Genomic DNA, 25,838 nt, shown 5'->3' with positions numbered 1-25,838 from the left:
CGCGGCCGGGTGGCCCTGGAGAGGGAACATGTAGTGTCCACTGGCACCATTATGGTCTGTGCGCGGTGGGCGCCGCAGGGTCAGGGATGCTTTTTTGACCCTTTTAACTACGTTCTGATTTGAGGTTTTATAAGCTTTCATTGCTCTTTGTTTTAGTTTAAGCAGTGCTCCTATCAGGGGTGGCCCATTTTTGCGTTATTCGTTGGTTTATTTATTTTCGTCTACTTGGTTGTGCTTCCCATTCTTTTGCGGGTGGCCGTGGTCTCTTCTCACCTGCCCGTTCCTGCTGGAGGCTGTCGCTACCTGGAGGCAGTGTGCCAGATTGCGATTGCCTTTCCTGCTTTCTTGACCTGGGGGGAGGATCAAGAGCATGGGAGCCGACCTGCTGTCAGTGCTGGAGGCGGGCCAGCTCGACTATGCAGTTTGCCGGTGATATTGGAGGAATACTTTGGCGGAATTGCTACCTGGAAATCGTAAGCTTGATTGCTGCCGCTGTTTTGTTTCTGCGGCCTGGAACATGGGAAGAGTGAATGGACAGTGCCCTGCGACCAGCACTGGTGACTGGACGAGGTTCCCTCTTGCTCCTACGGCATGTTTTGCATTGGTGTCACTTTCTACTGATGGGACTTCGCCGTTCGGAACTGCGGGAGGGGAAAAGTGAGGCAGCTTCGCCCAAAGAGCAACCTGTGGCGGGTATTACGGGCATGCTCTTGTGAACTGCTGCTGACCTATGTGTGTAGTTACACAGTTGCTGGTTGACTTGTACTTGGATTTTTCATGGCGTTGATACTCTGATGATGTTTTGTGTCTTGCAACATCCTTCGGTCACGCAATGGTGCTTGACTGTGTCTGGCACAGCACTTTTTCTTTTCTTTGATGATCAATGGCTCGTGGTTTAGGTGGATTGTTTTTTGTCCTTGAATGCTTATAGACTGTTTAATAACAAAATATGAGCAGTTAACGTTGAGTACATATACTCTTCTTCAGAGTGATCTTCTCAAGATTCACATGGAGTTGAAACATGAATCGCCGTTTCTCTCTCCACAGATGCTACCAGATCTGCTGAGACATCTAAACGGTATTTTGATTGAACCTGAATGACTTTAAGAGTCTTACTTTCAGTTCCTTTTTCACTTTGCAGACGGTTCTGCAAAAAAAAAAAAAAAAAAAGAGCATCAAAAGCATTCTGCTTTTCATTGTCAGGTTTCAGGTGCCTGATGAGAGTTATGTTCCATGACCCATCCCCATGGCTTTATCCCAAACTCAGAATATCACTTCAGCAGGGATGATTCTGATAAGACAAGTTATGCCACATCCTGGGACTTGGGTGTGTTTTATGGACTCATTCACATTAAGAACTGCATTGAAATTGTCCAAATTGATTTAGTCACCAGAGCCATGGGGACATTTTCTTTTGAAAGTGGGTTGGATTATTAATCCAATATTTACAGCTGCACAGTTAACTCAAGTTAATTCCATGCTGAAAAATCAAAGGTGATTTTATCTTGTATTTATTTCAGATTCACAATTCAGGTTAACAATTTGGTTTTTTTTTCTAGTATTATACTGATTACAATACATCTTCAAGAGGTGGGCAGGATCTTAATACATCTCTCAAACAAGATTTTTGTAACCAAGGGCAAAAGTGAGTGCCAGCGAGAGCGAGCAAGTGATTTCCCGGTTGCAAGAATATACAGGGATGCATTTGCTGAATCTCCCAAGTAAATCAAGTTATCAAAATAACTGAGTGCTCCAACTTTAACCCACTAATATTAAATGCTTCAAAACATAAGTAAAATATTAACTGGTTTAAAAAATTCATCACCATTAAAACTTGTCACCTTCCAGAAGCACTACCAAGCGCCAGGCCTCTTAAGATCATTGTGCTGGTGGCTTTACTTGGCCATTTTAGGTGGAGGAGGGCGGTTAGTTACTAATTTTAACAGAGACATTGCCCCAAAGCTGACATTCCATAAAGGTTTGCTTTCTCCTCACCATTATTCAGCAATATAATGTCTTTACATGGTTTGCTGTTCTTTGCCAGTTCAGTTAAAACACACTGGAAGGCAGCAACAAGATCAAACTCCACAGTCACAGGTGAAGCCTTACTTAGCAAATCAAAAATGTCACTCAACCATTCTGATTCAATTACACTCTGTGGTAGCCATGGCAGTAAGGGTATACAACTACCGAAAGCCTGCATTCCCAAAAACCAAAGCTCGGAGATTTGTTCCCATGCTTCTTGGTATCTCTCGGTCACCACGATCTGCGTTCGGTCAACAACCTCTTCCAGCTGAGTTGTATGTGCTTTTGACAGAAAATGAATTGTCCCTCGGAAAAAGCCCCTGGATACGGTGGTTCCTTGTAACACTGGAAAAAAAAAAGCATTATTTTCAATATATAACCTGAGACAAATGCGATCATTACAAATTGATGTTTAATGCCAAATCAGAGATCAACAACTTGTTGGCCTCCAAAATAGAGAATATGCATTTGCGTGCCTCAATGTCCTTTTTTCATTTCCTATCACTAGCTTTAAAGCTAGTGATTCGAAACAAACCCTGTTGGACTTTAACCTGGTGTTGTAAGACTTCTTACTGTGGCTCACCCCAGTCCAACGCCGGCATCTCCACATCATCATTTCCCATTCACCATCTTTCCTGAACTTTTCAAGTGTCGAACAAACCAGCCCAGACTCCAAACCCTCCAGCCTCATTTGATCCCTTTCCATGAAACCCAACTCCTTTAATGCTAACTTTAGTGATGCCAATTTTTTCATCATCCTGCTCCCATCAGTCCCAGTGTATATCTTAAGATGGCTGTTCCTCCTGCCCTTGAACAAGGACCTCTGCTATCCCCAACACTGTATGCAAATTTATATCAACCTGTTTATTCTTTGCTCCAGCATTGCATTTTTACAGATGCATAGCATTAATTGTTCTGCAAGATTCCCTCTAGAAACTACACAAAACTGTCTTAGTTTTACATTGTGTGCAGTGTTTTAAGATTGTTCAATGATGACTGGGGCAGGGGGTGCAAGGGCCGAGGGATGGGTGGGTTAATAATTCACTTTTTGTACCTGGTGTGCCAGCGAGTATCCGACTCATCATCAGCCCCAAAGTAGTGAAGTTCGCAGCAAGAATCAAGTGACGCTGGCTATAAAGCAATGACTGCAGGGATTCCATTAACAAACTAAGTAAAGATGAAAAACATTCTTCCTGCCTGCAGCAATAGATATAAAGGATAAGGGTAAGCAAAGTTTAAAACAGTGAAGAAAAAAAAAGACTTTACAACACCCATCATGTCTCTCCTCGCATCAGGTCACATCAAAAATCATTGTGAAATCCATTCAACAATTTAATTCTTTAAATTACCATTTCGTGTCCTGTAATTGAGAGAGAAATCAATAAATTGCCAGCCTATAATCAGCAGTACATTTGTGAAAAATTGATGCCGAATATTAAATACAGAAAAAAATGTTTGAACATTTAGAGAATTGAAACATTGAGTAAATAGTTTAATAGTGAATTTCAAATCTGTCAATATTCAGCTCTCCGATAGCTCAGCAGATTAACACAGCGAATAGCCAAATCATACCACCTAAGAATTCAGGGCTCATCCATGAACTCAGACTGGAATTTGCCAACTTTACCTGGTTAAACTGATACACTACTCCAGTCCTATACTGATTTAATCTTAATGCTTGTCGCCAAATAGGATAGGCAAAAAGCTCTATACCTCAGAACCCCCTGGGGAGCCGGAGGGGATGAAGCGTTTCTTAGACGGACTGACCTTCCCAAAAGTGGGTAGGGGGCTGGTAGACGGACACGGGGCCCCGAACAGAGCTGAGGAAGTACTGGGGGGCTTGAAGGCCATGCAGTCGGGTAAATCCCCAGGGCCGGATGGATACCCATTGGAGTTCTACAAAAAGTTCTCGGAGATAGTGGGGCCGGTGCTGACTACAGTATTTAACGAGGCGAGGGACAGAGGGACGCTACCCCCGACGATGTCACAAGCTACCATTTCGCTGATATTAAAACGGGATAAAGACCCAGAAGCCTGTGGTCATACAGACCTATCTCCCTGATCAACGTCGCACCAAGCTCCTGGCTAAGGTCTTGGCGCTTAGAATTGAGGACTGTGTCCCGGAGGTGATCAGGGAAGATCAAATAGGGTTTGTGAAAGGCAGACAGCTGGTAGCCAACTTGAGAAGACTACTCAATGTGATCATGATGCCCCCAGAGGGCAGAGAGGTAGAGGCAGTGGTGGCAATGGATGCCTAGAAGTCCTTTGACCGGGTGGAGTAGGACTATTTGTGGGAGGTACTCGGACGGTTTGGGTTCAGGGAGGGCTTTGTTGACTGGGTAGACTATTGTATCAGGCCCCAAGAGCTAGCGTGAGGACGAATAGGACAACATCAGATTACTTTAGATTACACCGGAGGACCAGACAGGGATGCCCACTTTCCCCGTTGCTGTTTGCATTGGCCATAGAGCCGCTGGCGATTGCCCTGAGAGCTGCGAAGGGGTGGAAGTGAATGATTAGGGGAGGGGAGGAACACAGGGTATCGCTGTACGCGGACGACCTGCTCCTGTACGTATCGGACCCGCTGGCTGGGATGGACAGTATACTAGGAATATTGAGAGAATTTGGCAGGTTTTCAGGGTACAAACTGAACATGGCTAGGAGTGAGATGTCTGTAGTGCAGGCGAGGGGCCAGGAGAACAGGTTGAAGGGGCTGCCATTTAGGATGGTCGGAGAAAGTTTCCGATACTTAGGGATTCAGGTGGCACGAGACTGGGGCAGGCTGCATAAGCTAAATTTGACTAGAGTGGTGGAACAAATGAAGAGCGAGTTCAGGAGATGGGATGCACTCTCACTATTACTAACAGGGAGAGTGCAGACGGTAAAGATGATAATCCTCCCAAGATCCCTGTTTATTTTTCAGTGCCTCCCGATTTTCATCCCACGGTCCTTCAAAAGAGTCAACAAGATTGTGGGCTTTGTCTGGGCGGGGAAGTCCCCACGGGTGAAGAAAGCGATGCTTGAGAGGAACCGTAGCGAGGGGGGGCTGGTGCTGCTGAACCTCAGCAACTACTACTGGACGGCCAACATAGCTATGGTAAGGAGTTGGATGGTGGGTACGGGGTCTATTTGGGGGCGAGTGGAGGCGGCTTCGTGCAGGGGCACCAATTTGGCAGCCCTGGTCATGGCCCCCCTACCGCTCCTGCCGGCCAGGTACTCCACCAGCCCGGTAATGGTGGCAGCCCTGTGGATCTGGGGCCAGTGGAGGAAGCAGGTAGGGGAGGTGGGAGCATCGGTCTGGTCTCCAATATGCGACAACCACAGATTCGCCCCTGGGAGTATGGACGGTGGGCGGGGGTGGGAAGGACGGGCGATATGTTCTTCTCGAGCATGAGGGCCTTGGAGGAGAAATTCGGACTAGTAAGAGGGTATGACTTTCGGTACTTGCAAGTGTGTGACTTCATACGTAGACAGGTCCCAACTTTCCCACACCTCCCGCCAAATGGGATCCAGGACAGAGTAGTGTCTAGGGGAGAGGGGAAAGTCTTGGATATTTACCGTGAACTTATGAAAGGGGAGGAGTCCCAGACAGAGCAACTGAAGATCAAGTGGGAGGAGGAACTTGGCGAGGAGATGGAGGAGTGGGTATGGGCGGAAGCCCTTAGTAGAGTAAATTCAACTGCAACATGTGCTAGGCTTAGCCTGATTCAGTTCAAGGTCGCCCACCGGGCCCACATGACGGTGGCCCGGATGAGTAAATTTTTTGGGGTGGAGGACAAATGCGCTAGGTGTGCAGGAGGGCCAGTGAATCACGTCCACATGTTCTGGGCATGCCCAAAACTTAGGAGATACTGGGAGGGATTTGCGGACATCATGTCTCAGGTACTGAAAACTAGGGTGGTGATGAGTCCAGTGATGGCAATTTTTGGGGTCTCGGAAGACCCGGGAGTCCAGGAGGAGAGGGAGGCTGATGTCTTGGCCTTTGCTTCCCTGGTAGCCCGGCGACGTATACTGCTGGCATGGAGGGACTCAAAGACTGAAGCATGGCTCTCGGACATGTCGAGCTTTTTAGGGCTGGAAAAAATTAAGTTCGCCCGAAGGTGGCAACCATTCATCGACTTCTTTGCGGGGAATTAAATGCCCGCAGGGGGGGGGGTAGATTAGAGTAGAATAGGAGGGATAAATGGGCAGGTACTGTTTTAGAGAGAGGAGTGGTCTTTTGCACTATGTTTCTGCTTTGTGTTGATATTTCCACATTACTGTACACCGTAACGGTTTACAATGCCAAAAATATCTCAATAAAATTGTTTATTAAAAAAAATAGGATAGGCAAAAGAACTTCAGGGTGGAAGGCTCAGCTGTATTTCCCCCAATATTGAATTAACTGCCAGCAGTCACTGTTCAAACTTATGCATCAACCACAAAAATTTGGGCACAGTACTACATCTCAACAAAAAGTCACGCCTTCTGGGGAAGTGGAAAGGACATAATGATGGGAATAATTGAAGAATGGTAACAGTGATCACGATGCCCCCGGAAGGTCGGGAGGTGGAGGTAGTGGTCGCAATGGACGCAGAGAAGGCTTTTGATCGGGTAGAATGGGAATATCTGTGTGAGGTACTGGGACGGTTCGGATTTGGACGGGGCTTTATTGACTGGGTCAGGTTGTTGTATCAGGCTCCTGTTGCGCGCGTACGTCCGAATAGGACAACATCGGACTATTTTAGGCTGCATCGGGAGACGAGACAGGGATGCCCCCTCTCCCCACTGTTGTTTGCGTTAGCCATAGAGCCGCTGGCAATTGCGTTGAGAGCCTCAAGGGGCTGGAAGGGGCAGGTCCGGGGGTGGGGGGAGAAGTGGAACACAGAGTCACGCTTTACGCAGACGACCTGCTCTTGTACGTATCAGACCCATTAGAGGGGATGGAAGAAATTGAGGATTCTGGGGGAATTCGGCCGGTTTTCGGGGTATAAACTAAATATGGGGAAAAGTGATATGTTTGCGGCCCACGCAAGGCGGCAGGAGAGGCGACTGGGGGAACTGCCGTTTAGAGTGGTTGGGGGAAGCTTTTGGTACCTAGGCATCTAAGTGGCGTGGGAGTGGAAATGGCTGCACAAGCTAAATCTGGCCCGACAAGTAGACCAAATGAAGGACGATTTTCGGAGATGGGACGCACTCCCGTTGTCACTAGCTGGGAGGGTGCAGACAGTGAAAATGACGGTCCTCCTGAGATTCCGGTTTGTGTTTCAGTGTCTCCCCATTTTTTAAAAACGGGGTCAACAAAGTGATCACTGGCTTTGTATGGGCGGGCAAGACACCGCGAGTAAAAAAGGGGATGCTTGAGCGGAGCAGGGCAGAGGGCGGGATGGTGCTGCCGAACTTCAGTAATTACTATTGGGTGGCGAACATAGCCATGATCAGGAAGTGGGTGGTACAGGGAGGGTCGGCATGGGAGCGCGTGGAGGCAGCTTCATGCAAGGGCACCAGTTTGGGGGCGTTGATAGCAGCGTCTATGCCGTTCCCGCCGGCACGGTACTCCACCAGCCCCGTGTGGTGGCGGCCCCAAGGGTCTGGGGGCAATGGAGGAGGCACGTGGGAGCATCGGTGTGGTCTCCAATCTGTAATAATCACCGGTTTGCCCCGAGAAGAATGGATGGAGGGTTTCGGAGATGGCAGAGAGCAGGGATTGAGAGGATTGGGGATATGTTTATAGAGGGGAGCTTTCCTAGCCTGAGGGAGCTGGAGGAGAAATTTGGATTGGCGAGAGGAAACAAATGCAGGTGCGGGACTTCCTACGCAGGCATGTTTCAACCTTCCCGCACATACCACCAAGGGGGATACAGGGCAGGGTAGTTTTGAGAGTGTGGGTGGGAGAAGGGAGGGTCTCTGACATTTACAAGGAACTCATGGGGTCAGAGGAGATGCAGACGGAGGAGCTGAAGCGCAAGTGGGAGGAGGAGTTGGGAGGAGAGATAGAGGATGGTCTCTGGGCAGAAGCGTTGAGTAGAGTCAACGCATCCACAACATGTGCCAGGCTCAGCCTGATACAATTCAAGTCTTTCACTGGGCTCACATGACAGTGGCCTGGATGAGCATAGAATCATAGAATTTACAGTGCAGAAGCAGGCCATTCGGCCCATCGAGTCTGCACCGGCTCTTGGAAAGAGCACCCCACCCAAGGTCCACACCTCCACCCTATCCCCATAACCCAGTAACCCCACCCAACAATTTTGGACACTATGGCCAATTTAGCATGGCCAATCCACCTAACCCGCACATCTTTGGAAGCAGGTTCTTTGGGGTAGAAGACAGGTGTGCAAGGTGTGCGGGAGGGCCAGCGAACCATGTCCACGTGTTTTGGACATGCCCAAAGCTGAGGGGATTCTGGCAGGGTTTGCGGATGTCATGTCCAGTGTTAAAAACAAAGGTGGCACCTAGTCAAGAGGTGGCGATTTTCGGAGTGTCGGAAGATCCGGAAATCCAGGAGGAGAAAGAGGCAGACGTTCTAGGCTTTGCTTCACTGGTAGCCCGGAGACGGATATTATTAGCTTTGAGGTACTCAAAGCCCCCAAAATTGGAGATCTGGCTATCTGACATGGCTAGCTTTCTCTGCTAGGAAAAAAAAAATCAAGTTCGCCTTGAGGGGGTCAATGTTAGGGTTCGCCCGGAGGTGGCAGCCGTTTGTCGACTTCTTTCTGGAAAATTAACCGTCAGCAGAAAGTGGGGTTGGGGGGGGGGGGGGGGGGGGGAAAGAGCTGGGGGTTAGCTTAATTTAGAGTTGGGGATTAGTAAAGGTGGGACCTGTAAGGGAGGAAGACAGCGTTTGCACGATGTTTATAAATTCATATACATTGTTTATTTTGTTGTTGTAAAACCATAAATACCTCAATAAAATGTTTAGAAAAAAAAAGGAATGGTAACAGTGAAACAGACCTCACCAGCCCTGGGATATTTATAATCCATGTTTGTACCATCAATAACCAGTATCACAGACAGGGCATTCATGGTTGGAGTAATTAAAACAAAATGTCACTATACTAACAAATCTGTCTCTTGCATTGTCTCAGCATTAAACTCAAAGAGGTTGATTTTCCTGGCTTGTTTCTGCCCAAACACTGGACAGGGAAAACATATCCAAAGTACATGTGCCTGCCCAACCAGAGGAGCATTGCTGTTGCCCATCCTGGAACTTGGTCCAGAGCCTGTGCCTTTTGCCGGATGAAATGGAAAAAAATTAAATGTAGCTATAGCAATGGGTCTGTGAGAGACGTTTTCCAGCTGCTGATGGAGCTTAATAAGCACAATTTGATCAGCTCTAGCACCAAACTTAAAAACAACCAATTTGCAGCAGCTTACTTTTGTACATAAACTGCAACTGCAATTACTCCCAAATACATTTCATATAAAATTAAAACCTTCTCTCTCCTATCTTCCCACTCTGGCAAACATAACATTTTAAACTAGTCATCAATATTGTGGCTTGTATCAAATTAAAAGGAAACCTATTTTGGTAGTCCAGTGGACATTTCAACCAGGCAGACCCAAGTTCCTTCTATTGGCTTTCTGACATGGAATTCTACCCATTTCTACTGAATCTACATTATATTCATAGAATCATTAAAACACAGGTCATTCAACCCACTGTGTTTATGCAGGCTCTTCCAAGGAGCCATTCATGTACTGCCACTCTCCCGTGCTCACCTCACATTCTTACTTTTCAGATATTTAGAAAAATATAAGGCACAGAAGGAGGCCATTCTGTCCATTATGTCTGCGCCAACCAAAGAAAAGGTCCACCAGCCTAAATCCATTTTCCGCACTTGGTTCTTGGCCTTGGAGGTTACGGGAGTTCAGGTGCATATCCAGGCACCTATTAAATGAGTTGAGGGCTTCTGCCTCTACTCCCCTTTCAGGCTGAGGGTTTCAGATTCCTATCATCCTCCAGGTTAAAAAAGATATTTCCTTATCTCCCCTCTAATCCTGCTACCAATCAAATTAAATCTATGCCCCTTGGTCAGCCACCTCTTTACTTAAGGATATAAGTCCTTCCCATCCACTCTAACAAGGTCCCTCACAACCCTGTATATACTTCAATCAAATCTCCCTTCAGCCTCCACTGTTCCAAGGGCAGCCCGGTAGCACAGTTGCTTCACAGCTCCAGGGTCGATTCACAGCTTGGGCACTGTCTGTGTGCAGTCTGCAGGCTCTCCCCGTTTCTGCGTGGATTTCCTCTGGGTGCTCTGGTTTCCTCCCACAATCCAAAGATATGCAGGTTGGGCGGATTAGGTGGATTGGCTATGATAAATTGCCCTTAGTGTCCAAAAAAGTTAGGTGGGGTTACTGGGTTACAGGGATAGGGTGGAGGCATGGGCTTAAGTATAATGCTCTTTCCAAGAGCCGGTGCGCTCGATGGGCCGAATGGCCTCCTTCTGCACTGTAATTTCTATGTCTATGAAAGCAACCCCAGCCTAACCAACCTTTGCACACAGCTGAGTTTTCCAGTATTGGCCACATCGTTCTACATCTCCTCTGTACACTCTATTGCAATTCCATTTTTTCTAGAATGAAATGGGCAGAACAGCATGCAGCACTCAAGTTGTGGCCTAAGTAATACTTTATACTCCAGCATAACCTCCTTGCTCTTATATTCTACACTTTGGTTAATAATTGAAAGTATTCCATCTGCCACCTTAACTACCTATCAACCTGTCCTGCGACCTTTATGGATCTGTGGACATGCACGCCAAGGTCCCTCACTTCCTCGACACCTCTGTATACTGCAATTTACAATGTATTCTGTGGCCTTGTTTGACCTCCCCAAACCAAATGCATACAAGTCCAAATTGTAAATATATACCACAGGAGCAAAGGATCTAGAACTGAGCCCTGCGGAATCCCATTGGAAACAACCTTCAAATCACAAAAACACCCGCCACTCAGCTAATTTTGTATCCAGCTCGTTGGATCTCCCTGGATCCTATGGCTTGTTTTTTAAACCAGTCTGCCATGTGGGATCTTGTCAAAAGCCTTGCTATCACGACCATATCAACTGCTCTACCCTCATTAATCCTTTTTCTTGCCTCCTCAAAAATTAAATCGACACAATCATCACTTAACAAATTCACGCTGACTGACGTCAATTACTCTGTGCCTTTCTAACTGACAGTTTATCCGTCGCTCAGAATAGATCACAATCATTTGACCACTATCAAGGTTAGACTGACAGACCTGTAATTATTTGCTCTATCCCTCACTCCATTTTTAAACAAAGGTACAAGGTTAGCAGTATTCCGATCCTCCTGCACCACACCTACATTCAGTGAGGATTGGAAAATAGTGCTCAGCGCATCGGCAATTTCCTCCTGGCTTATTTTAGCAACTTGGGGTACATTTCATCTGGCCCTGATGATTTATCAGCTTTCAGGGATGTTAGTCCCCTTAATACTTCCTCTCTCCTGATGTTCGTCACATTCAATATTTCACACTCCTCCTAAACTATAATGTCAGCATCCTCCTCCTCTTTTTTTGAAGACAGACGCAAAGTATTCATGAAGAACTATACCCACGTCTCTCGCCCCCACACACATTAGCTTTTTGGTCTTTTATGTGCCCTACTCTTTCCATAGTTACCCCTTGGCTCTATATCTTGGAATCCCTACAGTGCAGAAGGAAGCCATTCGACCCATCGAGCCTGCAACGACCCTCTCTGTACCTTGTCCCACTCCCCACCCCACGCAACCTTTTGGACACCAAGGGGAAATTTAGCATGGCCAATCCATATAAACTGCGCAGCTTTGGACTGTGGGAGGAAACCGGAGCACCAGACATGGGGAGAAAGTGTAAATTCCAGACAGACAGTCACCCAAGATTGGAATTGAACCCGGATCCCAGGTGCTGAGGCAGCAGTGCTAACCACTGTGCCACCGTGCATATTAAGACCGACATCAAGATCAATAATTTAGATCATAACCATAGTTTTGTCAGTTGTTTCTTTGTCGTTGACAGCTGGCAATGATTTTGCTTTTCCCATTTACCCCTCCTTGAGACCCATCTTTTGCATTTTCCATTACATCTTCATTCCTTTTTACATTTAATCTCCTCCTTCTCCCTTGCGATCAGACTTACCTTTTTACCCTCTCACCCTGCTACCCATTACCTTCTTCGAACTCTGTACGACCTTTAAACCTGTTGTTCTGACCACCTGAGGGGTGAAATAGCTCCACTATCCTCCCACTCCAGGTCTGACCATCACAGCAGCCTCATCGCACCTAACTTGGTGTCAGGCCAAATTCGTTGGATCTCACAAGAGGCCTCTCATAAAATTTGAAACTCTCGAAATGTCTCGAGAGAGAGAGAGAGAGAGAGAGAGTCAACGGAACATCCTGGTTCTCTCTGGCATTTGGACCCTTGGCAGTGCCAGGCTGGCAGTGCAGGGTGCCTGGGTTCAGGCAGGGAGGGGCAGCCTTGCCAGGTTTTTTTTTGGGGGGGGGGGGGGGGGGTGCGTGAATTGATGAAACATCTTTGGGTTCTCCTTAATTTCACTTGCCAATATTCTTTGCTTTCCTAATTGCACCTCTGCCCTTCCGAACTCCTCTTAGCTTTCTAAGTATTGAGTTCTCAGTGTCTGTCAGAAAACTTTCCTTTTCTGCCTGATCTTGACCTGTATGTTTCTTGATATCAACAGGCTCTAGATTTGACTAATCCACCCTTTTTCTTTGTGGCAACATGCTTACCTGAACCACCCCTTTGAACTCCTCCCACTGTTCTAACATTGATTTTTCACCAAGAGGGTCATGGGGCTCTGGAACTCACTGCCTGAAAGGGGAATAGAGGCTGGAACACAACTCATTTAAAAAGGTGTCTGTGTATGCACCTTAAGTGCTGTAATGTGCAGGGCTATAGACCAGATGCTGGTTAAGTGGGACTAGGCTGGATGGCTCATTTTTGTACATTCTATAATTTACCTTCAAGTAGCTATTTCCACTCCACTATTGCTAAACCACTCCTCACTCTAGTAAAATTGTCCATACCCCAGTCTAGAATTTGAACTCCTGTTCTATCTTAGCCATTTTCCATAATTATGTTAAAACTAACTGAACCTGCACAGCTTCATTTCCTAAAATCAAGTCCAGAGCTGCATCTCTCTTCTTGGGTATATTATATGCTGACCATAAAATTCTCCTGTACAGACCTCAAGAATTCTGTTCACTCCAATTCTTTCACACTAAAATTATCCCCGTTAATATTGGGGTAGTTAAAATACCCTATTACTGCCCTATTGTTTTTGCACTTCTCAGATTTGCCTACATATTTGCTCTTCCATCTCCTTCTGTTTTGGGGGTTTACGGTACACTCCCAGTAACTAGACGGACATTTCTTTGTTCCTTAGCTCCATCCATATGGCCTCATTTGATGTTGCTTCTAACGTATAATCCTTCCTCTCAGATGTAATTGTTTATTTGACCAAAAGTGTCATCACCCCCTCTATCTCGGCTGAAAGGCTTGTAAACAGGAACTTTGAGCTGCCATTCCAGTCTCGCTTTAAGCCAATCTTCTGCAATAGCTATAATATGGTACTGCTAAGTTGCTACCTATGCCCTGAGCTCATCTGCGTTTTTGCAATATTCCTTGCATTGAAGTCTTGAGCACTACCAAACTGTTTTTTCCAATTAGATTCCATTCAGTAACCTTCTGCCTTCCTTTTCCATTTCTGATTTTGTCCCATCTGAATTCACCCTCAGGTTCCCACAGCCCTACCAAAGTAGCCTAAACAATTATATACTAAATATTGTGACCCTCCTGACCAGGGTGAGGTGCTGATGTGATGAATGTACAAAATTGGTATATATATTGTATTATATGTATCTCCTGCAGTAATGTTTTTAAAAGCCTAGATTAGGGGATATATGCATCTGCTGCAGTAACATTTTTTAAAAATCCCGGTTTGAAAGACGGCCAAACTTTGTGGATGCAGAAGGTGCAATTAAAATGTCGTAAAAGCTATGCTTATGTTCACAATGAGGGGCCTAATGGACTGGATTCTCTGTCCCGCCACACCGCATTTCTGTTTCACCCCGCCGGCGGGATGCTCCATTACGCTGGCTGGTCAATGGGGTTTCCCATTGTGGGGCAGCCCCACGCCGTCAGGAAACCCCCAGGCTGCCGACAAAACGGAGCATCCCGTCGGCGGAGAATCCAGCCCATTGTGTTTAAACTTAGCAAGTAGGTCATGGGATTTGAGTGGAATGGGGATGATGTAATTAATGGGAGGAGCAGGGTTGTAGCAGGCAGAGTTTTAGTTTTGGCTGTGAGCTGAACAGCAGTTTCTGCAGAAGGCGGTCAGAGATTCAGCACTAAACTAACAGGATCTCTCTCTCTCTTCAAGTAGTCTCTCAAAAGATCTCTCTGTCCAAAGATTGGCAAATAATCATGTATTTGCTAACCCCATTTAAAAAGAGGTTTTTGACCGGTGATGGGTTTTGCTTGATTGGAGATAAATAAGGTATCAGTTAGAAGTTAAAGTATTTCATTTTATTGTTAAGCATTGTTTAAACTGGTAACTATAAGCTATATTTCTCTGCTGTTATAGTAGTTTAAAACTGTGTTACTAATAAAGTTTGTTTTGGTAAACAATATCCCTATTTGTGCATGGAATCACTTCTGGTGCACAGTATTCTTTTCCTTACAGTTGTACAAATTAAAAAAATATTGGGGTTCCTGTTTGGTACCCTAGCAAATGTTGGGGTCTTGTAATACTGAATACCTGATCAATGCAGGCTCTGTCACCACAAGGTTTAGAAAAATTCCACAGGCCGTTCGAAGACTCATCTCTGCATCATCTGGCAAAATCAGTGAATTTTGGGAAGAACTGAAGACTTCCCACTGTTGTGTAAAATAACGAAGAAGCAAAACATGAAACCCGTGCGAAATTAAGATCCTCCGAGGGATGTCCTCAGCTGAAAGGTGGCAAAATCCTGGTAACAAGAACCTATAAGTAGAGACATACCATTAGCAAAATATTGCAAGTGCATCCAAGTGATAAGACGCAACTTTCTACCTATAATCCTCAACATAAATTTTAGCCACAACGAGCTTAAAAGTTGCTAAATGAGTGAGTGATCTCCAATGTTTAAAGGATACAGTTATACTACTCTGTTTCATCACTTAGTTTCAAACTTGGTTAATCTGCCAGCTAAAGATCTCACATGAACATGATACAAAATATACAAAGAATCAATGCCCAAAAGGAGATCATTCCGGAGATTGGATTCCAAATTTAGCAATGACTATGAGATCACACATTCAAAAGTTCAGCTCTGCCAGAAAGTCTGAAGAAATTAGGTTTGGAATAGAAAACACCGAGGAGGTATGTTCACTGATTCAACATGATAATTTACAATTTTGTCTGTGAGATCGGTTTAGCAAAGTGTAACTGTAATTATCCTTTGCAGCAAATAATCACACATTTCCCCCCCCCCCCACCCTTCCATTCCCCAAGTCTTACAACACCAGATTAAAGTCCAACAGGTTTGTTTCGAATCACTAGCTTTCAGAGCGCAGCACCTTCATCAGGTGAGACTCAAATTTGGACTTTAACCTGGTGTTGTAAGACTTCTTACTGTGCCCACCCCAGTCCAACACCGGCATCGCCACTCCATTCCCCAAGTAATTTGAGAGTTTATTTGGCCACTGAACAATAGGAACAGAACACCAACCCAAGTCAAGCTATGGCCCATCAGGTTGAGAGGTCAAGGTAAAAATGCACAATATTAGTGATCAATAAATAGATTGTACTTAATGCTGCATCATATTTTCATTCTTACCTCAAGGCGTCTTTAGGCCAGGTAGTTGCCTCGGAGCTGTCAGCCAGCGATAAACCTTTCACTTGATTGTCTAGGTCATCGGATTTTATTGGACATTCAAACAGCATCTGAGCATAACGAATCAGAAAAGGCAGTACATCACAGATTTCCTGTCTGAGCGCATAAGTCTCTTCAGCCATCCACGCACCCAGGATTCGGACTGAGGCAAATAGGAATGGGCTCCACAGCTGTTCCTCTGTAACCTACAGTTAAGGAAGGAGTAAACAAATGTAAACTGAGACAACTAAAACAGCTAAATTTGCTTTTTAAACTAGGTGAAATAATTTCACATCGAAAAGACCAGTGGGATTAGGCAAATTGTCACTGCACTCGCTGCAAGAGATTATGAAACAAAGCTTCCCACACCATAAGACTGCAAGAAGCAAGTGTGGTCTGCACCACTAGGGCTGAATAGTTGAAATGGTACCAGGTGTTTCTCAGAAAAAGTATAGACTAATGCAGGACGAAACACCACTAATTTTGGACCCTCAAGAATTTATTAAATACAATAGTGCAACTCCCTCACCCCACCCCAAACTGGCCGAGATCAAGAATTTATTATCTGTTGTGAAAACAACTGCAGTGTGTGACAGCTTGTATATTATTTCTTAGAACTTCAAATAACAGCAGTTAGAATTTTCATGATAAGAGAATTGTCATGATACAAAATATACTTTCAGAAGTGAGATATGCACTCTTTCAAGTCCACACCCACTAGTGACAACAAAAAATATTAAACAAGTGGGAAATGCTGTAGTGAAATGGTTAAGGGCCTGCACTACACAAATCAAATATACAGAGACCTCCGAACGATATGTTATTCTTACATAAATATGATTATATTCATCCAACCGACCATCCCAGGCTTCCCATTTGTGAACAATATTAAATGAGCCAGATAATGGAACCTGCAGCATTATAGTGAATGTCTGAATGGGGGGGGGGGGGGGGGGGGGGATTCAAAACCAAAGCAAAATAATCTGTACATTTTGACACAAAAGTGTGGTTATAATACAAATATGCAGTGCATTAATAATCACATTTCCACACTTCACCTGCTTAAAATAGCCAATGACTGCTCCAAAAGCTTCCACCATTATCTGTACTAATTGGTTACTTTCAGCTTCCGTGAGACAGACTTTATCCCCAAGCACACAAACCATCATCCCAAATTCAATGATACTGTAACATGCTGTGATGACATCTGGTTTAGAATTAGCTGCATCCAGGTCTGGGTCCTCCAAACAAATCCGAACTTCCACACAGGCTAAATTCACCATCAGTGCCAGGAATTTACTCCTTGTTTCAGTATTTTCTGCCAGGATCCAGTCTGAACCATAAACAGTCAATAATAAGCCAGCAAGTTTCAGAGCTGGGTCCCGTTGTGAGATACTCAGTTTACTGCTGAGTATGCTGAAAAGACCAGTGTGAAAGTTTTTCAAGCATGCAGTGAGAGATGGGTCCTCAGTTAGGATAGGTACAGCAGGCAGAAAATGCTGCAATACATTGCACAGCTTAAATTTCCGGTTATCTTCTTCTGTAGCAAACTGTTCACTGAGCTTGATCAGTACCTTCAAAAGGTCGAGCTTGCAAGTTTTCCAACACTTGTTTTCCATTGCGATCAGGAGACTGACAAGAAGACACAATGCCTGCTCATGGCCATGACTTTGGTTTAGATAAGCCTGACATAATGCAGACACTGTTCCTTGAGTTACTAGATGTCTTTGACCCTGAGGATGGGCAGAAATTGCATGGAGACATTGGTAACAGTCATCAATCATCGATGTGAAGGTGGCAACATCTGCTCCAGTGTCCATTTCTGAACTAATAATTTCATTAAAAATGGGAATTTTGTTGAGGATTTGTGGGTGAGTAACCAATTCTGGATTTGTGGAAAAACATGCAAGAAGAGTCATGCCGAGAGCTCGGAAAATTTGGCTGGGGCAACCGTGTGGTGACTCTTTGGTAACAAGCAGTCGGTTTGGGAAAGAGAATCCAATTGCATCAAATATCCGTCGACGGGTTCCAGCATCAATTTCACCAGCCTTCACCACCTTGGTCACCTAAAATAAACACATTTTATTCAATGCATGTCAAATATTTGGGAAGTTGTTGCACAAAATGGTCAGGAAGAGTCTTTCAATTGTCAAATTAGTTCAGTGGTAGTGAATTTTACTTCCAGATTTTTTTTTTTTTTTTTTTTTTATAAATGGAATACAAATTCCAAGTTTATTTCTTTATTCTTTCATGGGATGTAGGCATCACTGGCAAGGTTAACATTTGCTTTCCAACCCCAATTGCCTTTGAATTGAGTGGCTTTGTCAGCCAATTCACAGGGCAGTTAAGATTCAAACACATTGTTGTGGATCTGGAGAAACATGTGGGCCAGACCAGATAAGGGCAGATCTCCTTCAATAATAATTATTATTATCTTTATTAGTGTCACAAGTAGGTTTACATTAATACTGCAATGAAGTTATTGTGAAAATCCCCTAGTCGACACACTACGGCGTCGACACACTACGGCACCTGTTCGGGTACACAGAGGGAGAATTCAGAATGTCCAAATCACCAAACCCAAGCACGTGTTTGGGACTTGTGGGTGGAAACCGGAGCACCTGGAGGAAACCCACGCAGACAAGGGGTTAACGTGCAGAGTCCGCACAGACAGTGACCCAAGCCAGGAATCAAACCCAGGTACATGGCACTGTGAAACAACAATGCTAACCACTGTTCTACCGTGCTGTCCAAAGGACACTAGCGAACAGGTCACCATTGTTGATACTAACTTTATATTCCAGATTTCTTAATTCAATTTAAACTCCACAGCTGCCATGGTGGGGTTCAAATCCATGTCCCCAGAGCCTGGACCACTGGATTATTGATCCAGTGATATTATTGCTACACTACCGTTTGCTCACAAGAAAAAGAAGCAGGTGTAGGTCAATCAGCCCAGCTCTGTTATTTGATAAGACCATGGATGATCTGATTGTGGCCTTAACTCCATCTCCCTGCTTATCCACCATAACTCTCGTCTCCTTTGCCAATCAAAAATCTTTCTAACGGCATCAAATAGACTCAATGACCTTGCCTCCACTGCCTGCTGGGAACGTTAATCACAAAGACTAGCGACCCTCAGAAAAAATAAAAATCCTCCTCATCTCCATCTTAAACTGGGAACTTTTTAAAAACTGTGCCCCCTCGTTCTGGATTCCCCCATGAGAGGAAACATCCTCTCAGCATCTACTCTATCAAGTCCCATATGTTTCAAATCCAATCTAAACTCCAATGAATATAATAGGCCCAACCTGCTCAGTATTCCTGATGGGATCTGCCCAACCCTCTGTATAAATACAGAGTAACTCTCCCCATTTTGGCCCTCTTGAAAGAAAGATCATTCCATTAATCTCTTAATTACTTCCATACCTGTGCATTAATCTTTAATTATTTGTGCACAAGACAACCACAATTCCCTTCGATAGTCCATAGTCCCTGGTTAAAAAAATATTCAAATTTGGTCTAATTTTGGACCCAAAGTGGATGTCCTCACAGCTACGGATTTGCTTCGAACTTAAGCTGTCCATGTCCATGTCCCTTTGAAGCCTCTTGCTCGCATGGACACAATTTACTGTGCTTTTTAAATAGTGTCATCTGCAAACTTGGATTCTCTATTCGTTCATTCACATTGCTGATTTTTATGGTACAAAATGGAGGCTCCAATTAGAATTAATTCCACACACTGTTTCCTACCATACAACCAATTGCCATTCCATAATCGCAGAGTTCGCTCTAATTCTGGTTGCTTTTAGTTTTGTCTATGATCTCTTGCGGGTGAAATGATATATAAATGAAAGTCTCTTACTTGTTATACAAATTCATCCACTTCAAAATTAAATTACTTTTATTCATTTGTGTGCTCAATGTTGTTGAAGAACTCAATCCCTTTCTTATTTCGCAACCATCTGCTTAACTCAAATCTCATAGGGCGGCATGGCGGTGCAGTGGTTAGCACTGCTGCATCATGGTGCAGAGGACCCAGATTCTATCCCAGCCCGGGTCACTGTTGGTGTGGAGTTTGCACATTCTCCATGTCTGCATGGGTCTCACCCCCACAACCCAAAGATGTGCAGTGTAGGTGGATTGGCTACACAAAATTGCCCCTTAATTGGAAAAAGTAAAAACAAATCAAATCTCAGAAGCATGTTACAGTGCAATTTTCTTTCTCACACAGCTATTTACATGGCTTCGCCAAATAAATCTACAAGATAAGCACAAGCCCTTGTTTTTTTATTGAAGCACTTCTTCGTGTAGGGAGTAGCGGAAATCCAGAACTCTCTCCCCTAAAAGCTATTGTGGCTAAGTCAGTTGAAAATTTCAAAACAGAATCACTGAATTGTTATGGCACAGGAGGCAGCCATTTGTTCCATTGGTCTGCACTGACTCTCATGGCTTAGTGAAAACAGAGGCAGAGAGATTTTTGTTCGACAAGAGTATAAAGGATTATTGGACCAAGGCAGGTAGATAAGAGTTATGATTCGGATCAGCTGAATGTCCTGCTCCTTTTTCGATGTTCCTACTTTGTACTGGTGATCAACATCAAGTACAAAACACTCATTTTATATGTATAACTACGCAAGATGAAGATTTTCTGCTTCAATCATGATGGCTTAAGTTGACTCAAGAGCGTACTAAACCAGTGTTCTTCAAAGTCGGGGGCACGACCCGCGGGTGGGTCGCGGGCGGGTGTCGGGAGGGTCGCGGAGCCATTGTCCGCGGCGCTCCCGATCGCGCAAATCCCCGCGCAGCAGCCGGCTTTTCATAACACCGGCTGCAAGCAGCCACGAACATGTTAAAAAAAAAAAAAAAAAAAAATTGGCCGCATTGCGCATGATGATCGGTGCACATGCGCAGTACGGCCACTATTTTTTAAAAACGGTTGCAGCTTTTTGTTTTACAAGTTCTGTAGTGGTTTTTATTCATTTAATTTTTATTTTTTTCATTTTGTTTTACAAGTTCAGGGGGGTTTTATTCATTTTTTTCATTAATTTTACTCATTTAAAAAAAAAAAAAAATTCTTTACAAGTTCGGGGGGGGGGGGGGTTATTTGATAATGTTTTACAGGAAAGAAAATTCAGAACTTTGGACAGATGGAGACTCCATACTTTCCGACACCAGAAGGCTTCACCTTCATCCAACAGGTTCCATTGGAGGAGCGTGTACGAGGGCCAAAGGGACCCAAAACCATTTCCTCCATTTTTGGTGGGTCGCGCAGGTCGGCTGGTGTGGGTCACGAAGGTCGGCCGGCGTGGGTCGCGAAGGTCAGCCGGGTTGGGTTCCGAAGGTTGGCTGGTTGGTAAAAATGGGTTCCCGGAAAAAAAGTTTGAAGAACACTGTACTAAACTTACTGCAGCAGTCAGTAATGTTCATTTAAAATGGAAACATTTGTATTTTAAAAAGCCATATTCCAATTGCAGTTATTCTTCAGGGGTTAGGGTTAGCAGAGAATATTTCCACTAAATGCTATTCAAATAGGTTTAAAATAATGAAAATTAAGTGCTGAATGAAGTGGCAATTCGCAGCAGGTAAAATAAATGCTGTAATTAAATAAATTGAAATATAAATTTATTTTAATATGTTGGGAAACTTGGGGTGTAAAATTGTCATTGGATGTTTACAGCTAGTTTGAACAGGACCCCACCCCCACCAGTATATCTGCATTAGATTGGAGTACTAAAACATTCTTACCAGTAAAAGAGCTGCAAACTGCTCACTATCATTTTTTGCATCTTGTAGAACCTGAAGACATTGCTCGAGTGCCTTGTTCCTTGCCCCATCTTCAGTCCCATATGGATGTTCCGAATTTGATGCCATTAGAGCAATCCTAACTGCAATAAAATATTGAACAAACTCTGAGCCGTCATTTCAATAAAATGGTGAATTTCTGCAGAACAAATCCAGGCTTTGCTAATGAAAATAAAGCTTGACAAAGACACTTAAATATTTGGGTAAGCACAAAGATGGCAGAATTTCACCCAATACCAATCCTTTGGTAAAAGTCAAATGCTGTGGATTCTTTTGTATCTGGGTGACAATAACTGATACATATTCATTCCAAACACCAATAGTCTTTTTTTCTGCCCAGGGCATATGTAGTAACCTTCAGGAGATGAGAGAGTGATCTATAAACATCTCAATTCATATACAGGTGCATATTATTCTATTCTTTTGTTAGCAGACACAAAACTTAGTTTGACTGGAGAAGCAATCTTCAAAAATAAATTGATTAAAGGCAAACAAACATTTAAAGATGGTCCAAGGGTGGTATGGTGGTGCAGTGGTTAGCACTGCTGCTTCACAGCGCCAAGGACCCGAATTGATCCTGGCCCACTGTCTGTGTGGAGTTTGCACATTCTCCCCGTGTCAGAGTGGGTCTCACCCCCACAACCCAAAGATGTGCAGAGTAGGTGGATTGGCCACACTAAATTGTCCCTTAATTGGAAAAAAATGTGGATACTTTAACTTTATTTTAAATAATGGTCCAAAGAATGTTCCACTACATAGACACAAACATCTTTGAATGGGAACAAAAACTTATGACAAACTAAAATAAGGAAGTAGACACCCAACTGATCAATTAATAAAGTTCTCCAAGAATGTCATAAAGAGGAAAGAAATCGATCTCCCCATGAAGAATTTTGTGCAATTGTAACAGTTCCACAAGTATTGCCAGAGGTTGGATAATGTGTGATTTTTCAGGACTTTATGCTTATTAAAGCGAGAGATGCTATTGATCTCCAGTAGCAAACCAGTTCCAAGCCACCAATTCTATCCTTGTCCCTGGCAATTCTCAGAAGCTGAACCAGTCTAGTCAAAATCTCCGTGTCATATTTGACACCAAGATGAACTACCAACCATGCATCCTTTCCATCATCAAGACCGGCTCTTCCACCACTATAACGGTTTCTGTTTTGAGTCTGCCCTTGCCTTTGATCCTCTGTAGCTGAAATCTTTATTCACCCAACTTGATTGTTTCAATGTTTCCCAGGCGAGTGTTCCATCTTCCCCCTTACATAAATTTGAGCTGATCCAAACCTCTACTGTTCATATTCTAATTCAAACTAAATCCTATTTATCCATTAAGACCACACACTGCGACCTACATTGGTTCCGGCCCCGCAATACCTCAATTTTAAAATGCACATTCTTGTTTTCAAATCCATTCATGGACTCCTCCTCCCCTCCCAATCTCTAACCGTGCAGGATCGCTACATTCCTTCACTTCTGGTCTCCTGTGCATCACAGATTTTTATTACACCACAGCTGCCTATGTCCAAGCTCTGAAATTTCCTTCCGAAACCACTCCTTCTCAGCCTTTAAAACAACCTATTTGCCCAAACCTTTAGGCATCCGTCGGAATTTAATTTAATGTGGTTTAGTGTGAATTTTTGTTTTCTAACACCCCTGTGAAGTATCTTGGGATGTTTTACAATGTTAAAAGTGCTAGGATAAAAGCAAGTTAATCTTGCTGTTTGAGAATGGAATGCTTTCCATTTCAGTACCCAGGTCAGATGGAGAGTAAAACTTTTACTACCCCAATTTCAGAATAAAACCCACCTCTTGTAACATTTCCCATGTTAGTCATATCCAATCCTCAAGTGCTGCATTCGAGGCAAAATTGATCCACATGCCACTGCTCCTTAGAAAACAGATTAGACTGCCAAAAGGACCTTTACACCAGCAGACCAGTGCCCCTAGATTTTGGCTGGACATTTAACCTACTAGAGATTAAGTGTCTTTGGATGTTTTAATGGAAGATAATAAAATGCAAGTTGTTGTTTCCAACATAAATAACTTCACCTTGCAAAAGCTGCTAAGCACAATGCGATCAATAATCTAACTTTATACAAAATATTCTGTAATGAATGTAGAAATTGTTATATTCTATATCTGTTGCAGAATTGTTTTTAAAAGCCGGAGTTAAGGTTTCCATTTGTTGCAGTAATAGCTGTAATTAGGAAGTCATAAAAGGTGATCATGGTTGATTCTAACCATTCACATGTTTACATAGAGGGACAATGGAAAATTGTTATGATTGCTGGAGAGTGGATAATTTATTAGTTGTATTTTGTCCTAGCTAAGCAAGGCATGTGACATCCTAGTGAGATACAGCTGATGTAATTAATGGGTGGAGGGGTTGGCCAGGTTTAGTCTGTAGTTTTGCCATAGGATCAGAGTCTGACAAAACTGTAGGATTTTAAGTTGAAAAGCAGTTTTGCCAAAGTGACATTTGAGCTATATTGGGTTGCTTAATTTGAGTTCATAGCAGGTTAATTCTTTAAGAATTATTTAACTGATAATTGAAAAGTTATTTTCTTTGATTTTAATGCAGTTAATGGTGTTTAAATTAAAGCTTGTTTTAACATACAAGATACCTATTGGTCTGAGTCTTCACTACTGGGGCGAAGTGTCCTTTCCTCACAGTTTTACAAATTAAAAATTGGCATTCTTGTCTGGTATCTACACAAATGTTGGGGTCTGGTCTGGTCTCCTAACAATTCAAATACTATCACTTTGTGAAAATACATGTTGTAACAAAGTACCTTTTTCACAACATTGGCAGAAGTTAAACAAAAGATCTCTCAAGCAGGAGGCAAAGTCAGAAATTTCAAAGCAATTTTTATTTATCCCTAAAGTACATTCCAGGTCTTCCAAAGTGTTCACAAGATAAACAGTGACTTCTATCTCCAAGATCCCATATTGCTGAAAGAGTCTCTTTGATCACCTAAGTTGCAAGATATCCCACACTATTGATACAAGCTCAATTACAGCTAACTTCAATGTTACAATTAGAGAATTTATCAGAATAGATCAAAAGAGGGAGACAAATAAGTATTTTAATGTTTATATCAAATATTACATTAACAGATCAGTATAAACAGTTTTGATGAGATATGTAGACTGAGAATGTGACATATTTTGGAATGGTTTGCAATTTCATTTTTCATAGTGTTAAAAGTTGCGAACAGCTGTGCCCCCCCCCCCCCCCACCCACCCACACACACACACCGCACCGCAAAGCAGCATGCTTCCACTATTAGAAAACCTATTCATGACAAAATCCATGGGTGCAAGCAGCATCCTAGTAAATTGGCTGTGGGCTTAGGCAGAGGGTAGAAAGCCAGCTAAGAACCAGTGCACAGTGGGTGGCGAAGGTACCACAAATGTTTAAACAAAAGAACCACTTGCTTTTTTTTTTTATACACTACCTCAAAATATTTCAAATACCGCTGGTGACTCTGATGGATAACGCTCATTGTTGTCCAGGAGCAGGTTCCTACCACAGTGCAAATGTGTGCAGGTTAAGTGGATTGTCCGTGCTAAATTGTCCCTTAGGGACCAAAGGGTTAGGTGGGGTTACAGGGACAGGGTGGAGGCTTGGGCCTAAGGTCGGTGCAAACTCAATGGCCTAATTGCCTCCTTCTGCACTGTAGGGATTCTACGATTCTTTCTCCGATGTCGGGTAGGGAGGATCCTATGCAGTTAAAACAGCGGCAGAGAAGCTTTAGTTTCCACGCCAACCACCTAAAATCGCCCAATGGGGCTCTGGTTTGAGCACCGCTCCAACAAAGCGGCACCACTATCACACTGGATGGCGTGCCAGCTAAATTAGGCTGGAGCCTCACAGCGGCGCACCTGAAGCGAAAGCCAACAAATAAGTGAAAGCGGCACAGTTAGTCGAGAGGCCTCGAAAGTGTCTCGGTTGATGGAGACGCTTGGACGTCCGCGACAAAACGAAACGGACAAGCCACCCCGCGAACACCAACTCACCTCGCACCTCACCAGCATCCGGACAAACAATGAACTCTCAACCCCACCAACATCAACCAATCACCGTCTCCTGCATGCATGCGGCACCGCGGACCAATAGGAGGGCGACTCATCCCCCAAGCA

The 25,838-nt window shown here is 43.9% G+C and overlaps 1 protein-coding gene across 1 annotated transcript; it reads right to left on the bottom strand.

The window, feature by feature from the left end:
- Window positions 1–1,495: 1,495 nt before the first annotated feature.
- Window positions 1,496–25,810, bottom strand: ncdn (neurochondrin). Its single transcript, XM_072501142.1, is given in 8 exon segments — window positions 1,496–2,370; window positions 3,080–3,222; window positions 14,789–15,013; window positions 15,849–16,090; window positions 16,943–17,950; window positions 21,633–21,772; window positions 25,716–25,737; window positions 25,739–25,810. Coding segments are annotated over 8 exon segments (2,268 nt in total). The 5' UTR covers window positions 25,796–25,810; the 3' UTR covers window positions 1,496–1,939.
- Between the last annotated feature and the right edge of the window lie 28 nt (window positions 25,811–25,838).

Source organism: Scyliorhinus torazame, chromosome 1 (genome assembly GCF_047496885.1).
Source record: "Scyliorhinus torazame isolate Kashiwa2021f chromosome 1, sScyTor2.1, whole genome shotgun sequence".
In the NCBI taxonomy this organism is placed as follows: domain Eukaryota; kingdom Metazoa; phylum Chordata; class Chondrichthyes; order Carcharhiniformes; family Scyliorhinidae; genus Scyliorhinus; species Scyliorhinus torazame.
This window is presented reverse-complemented; position numbering and strand designations above follow the sequence as displayed.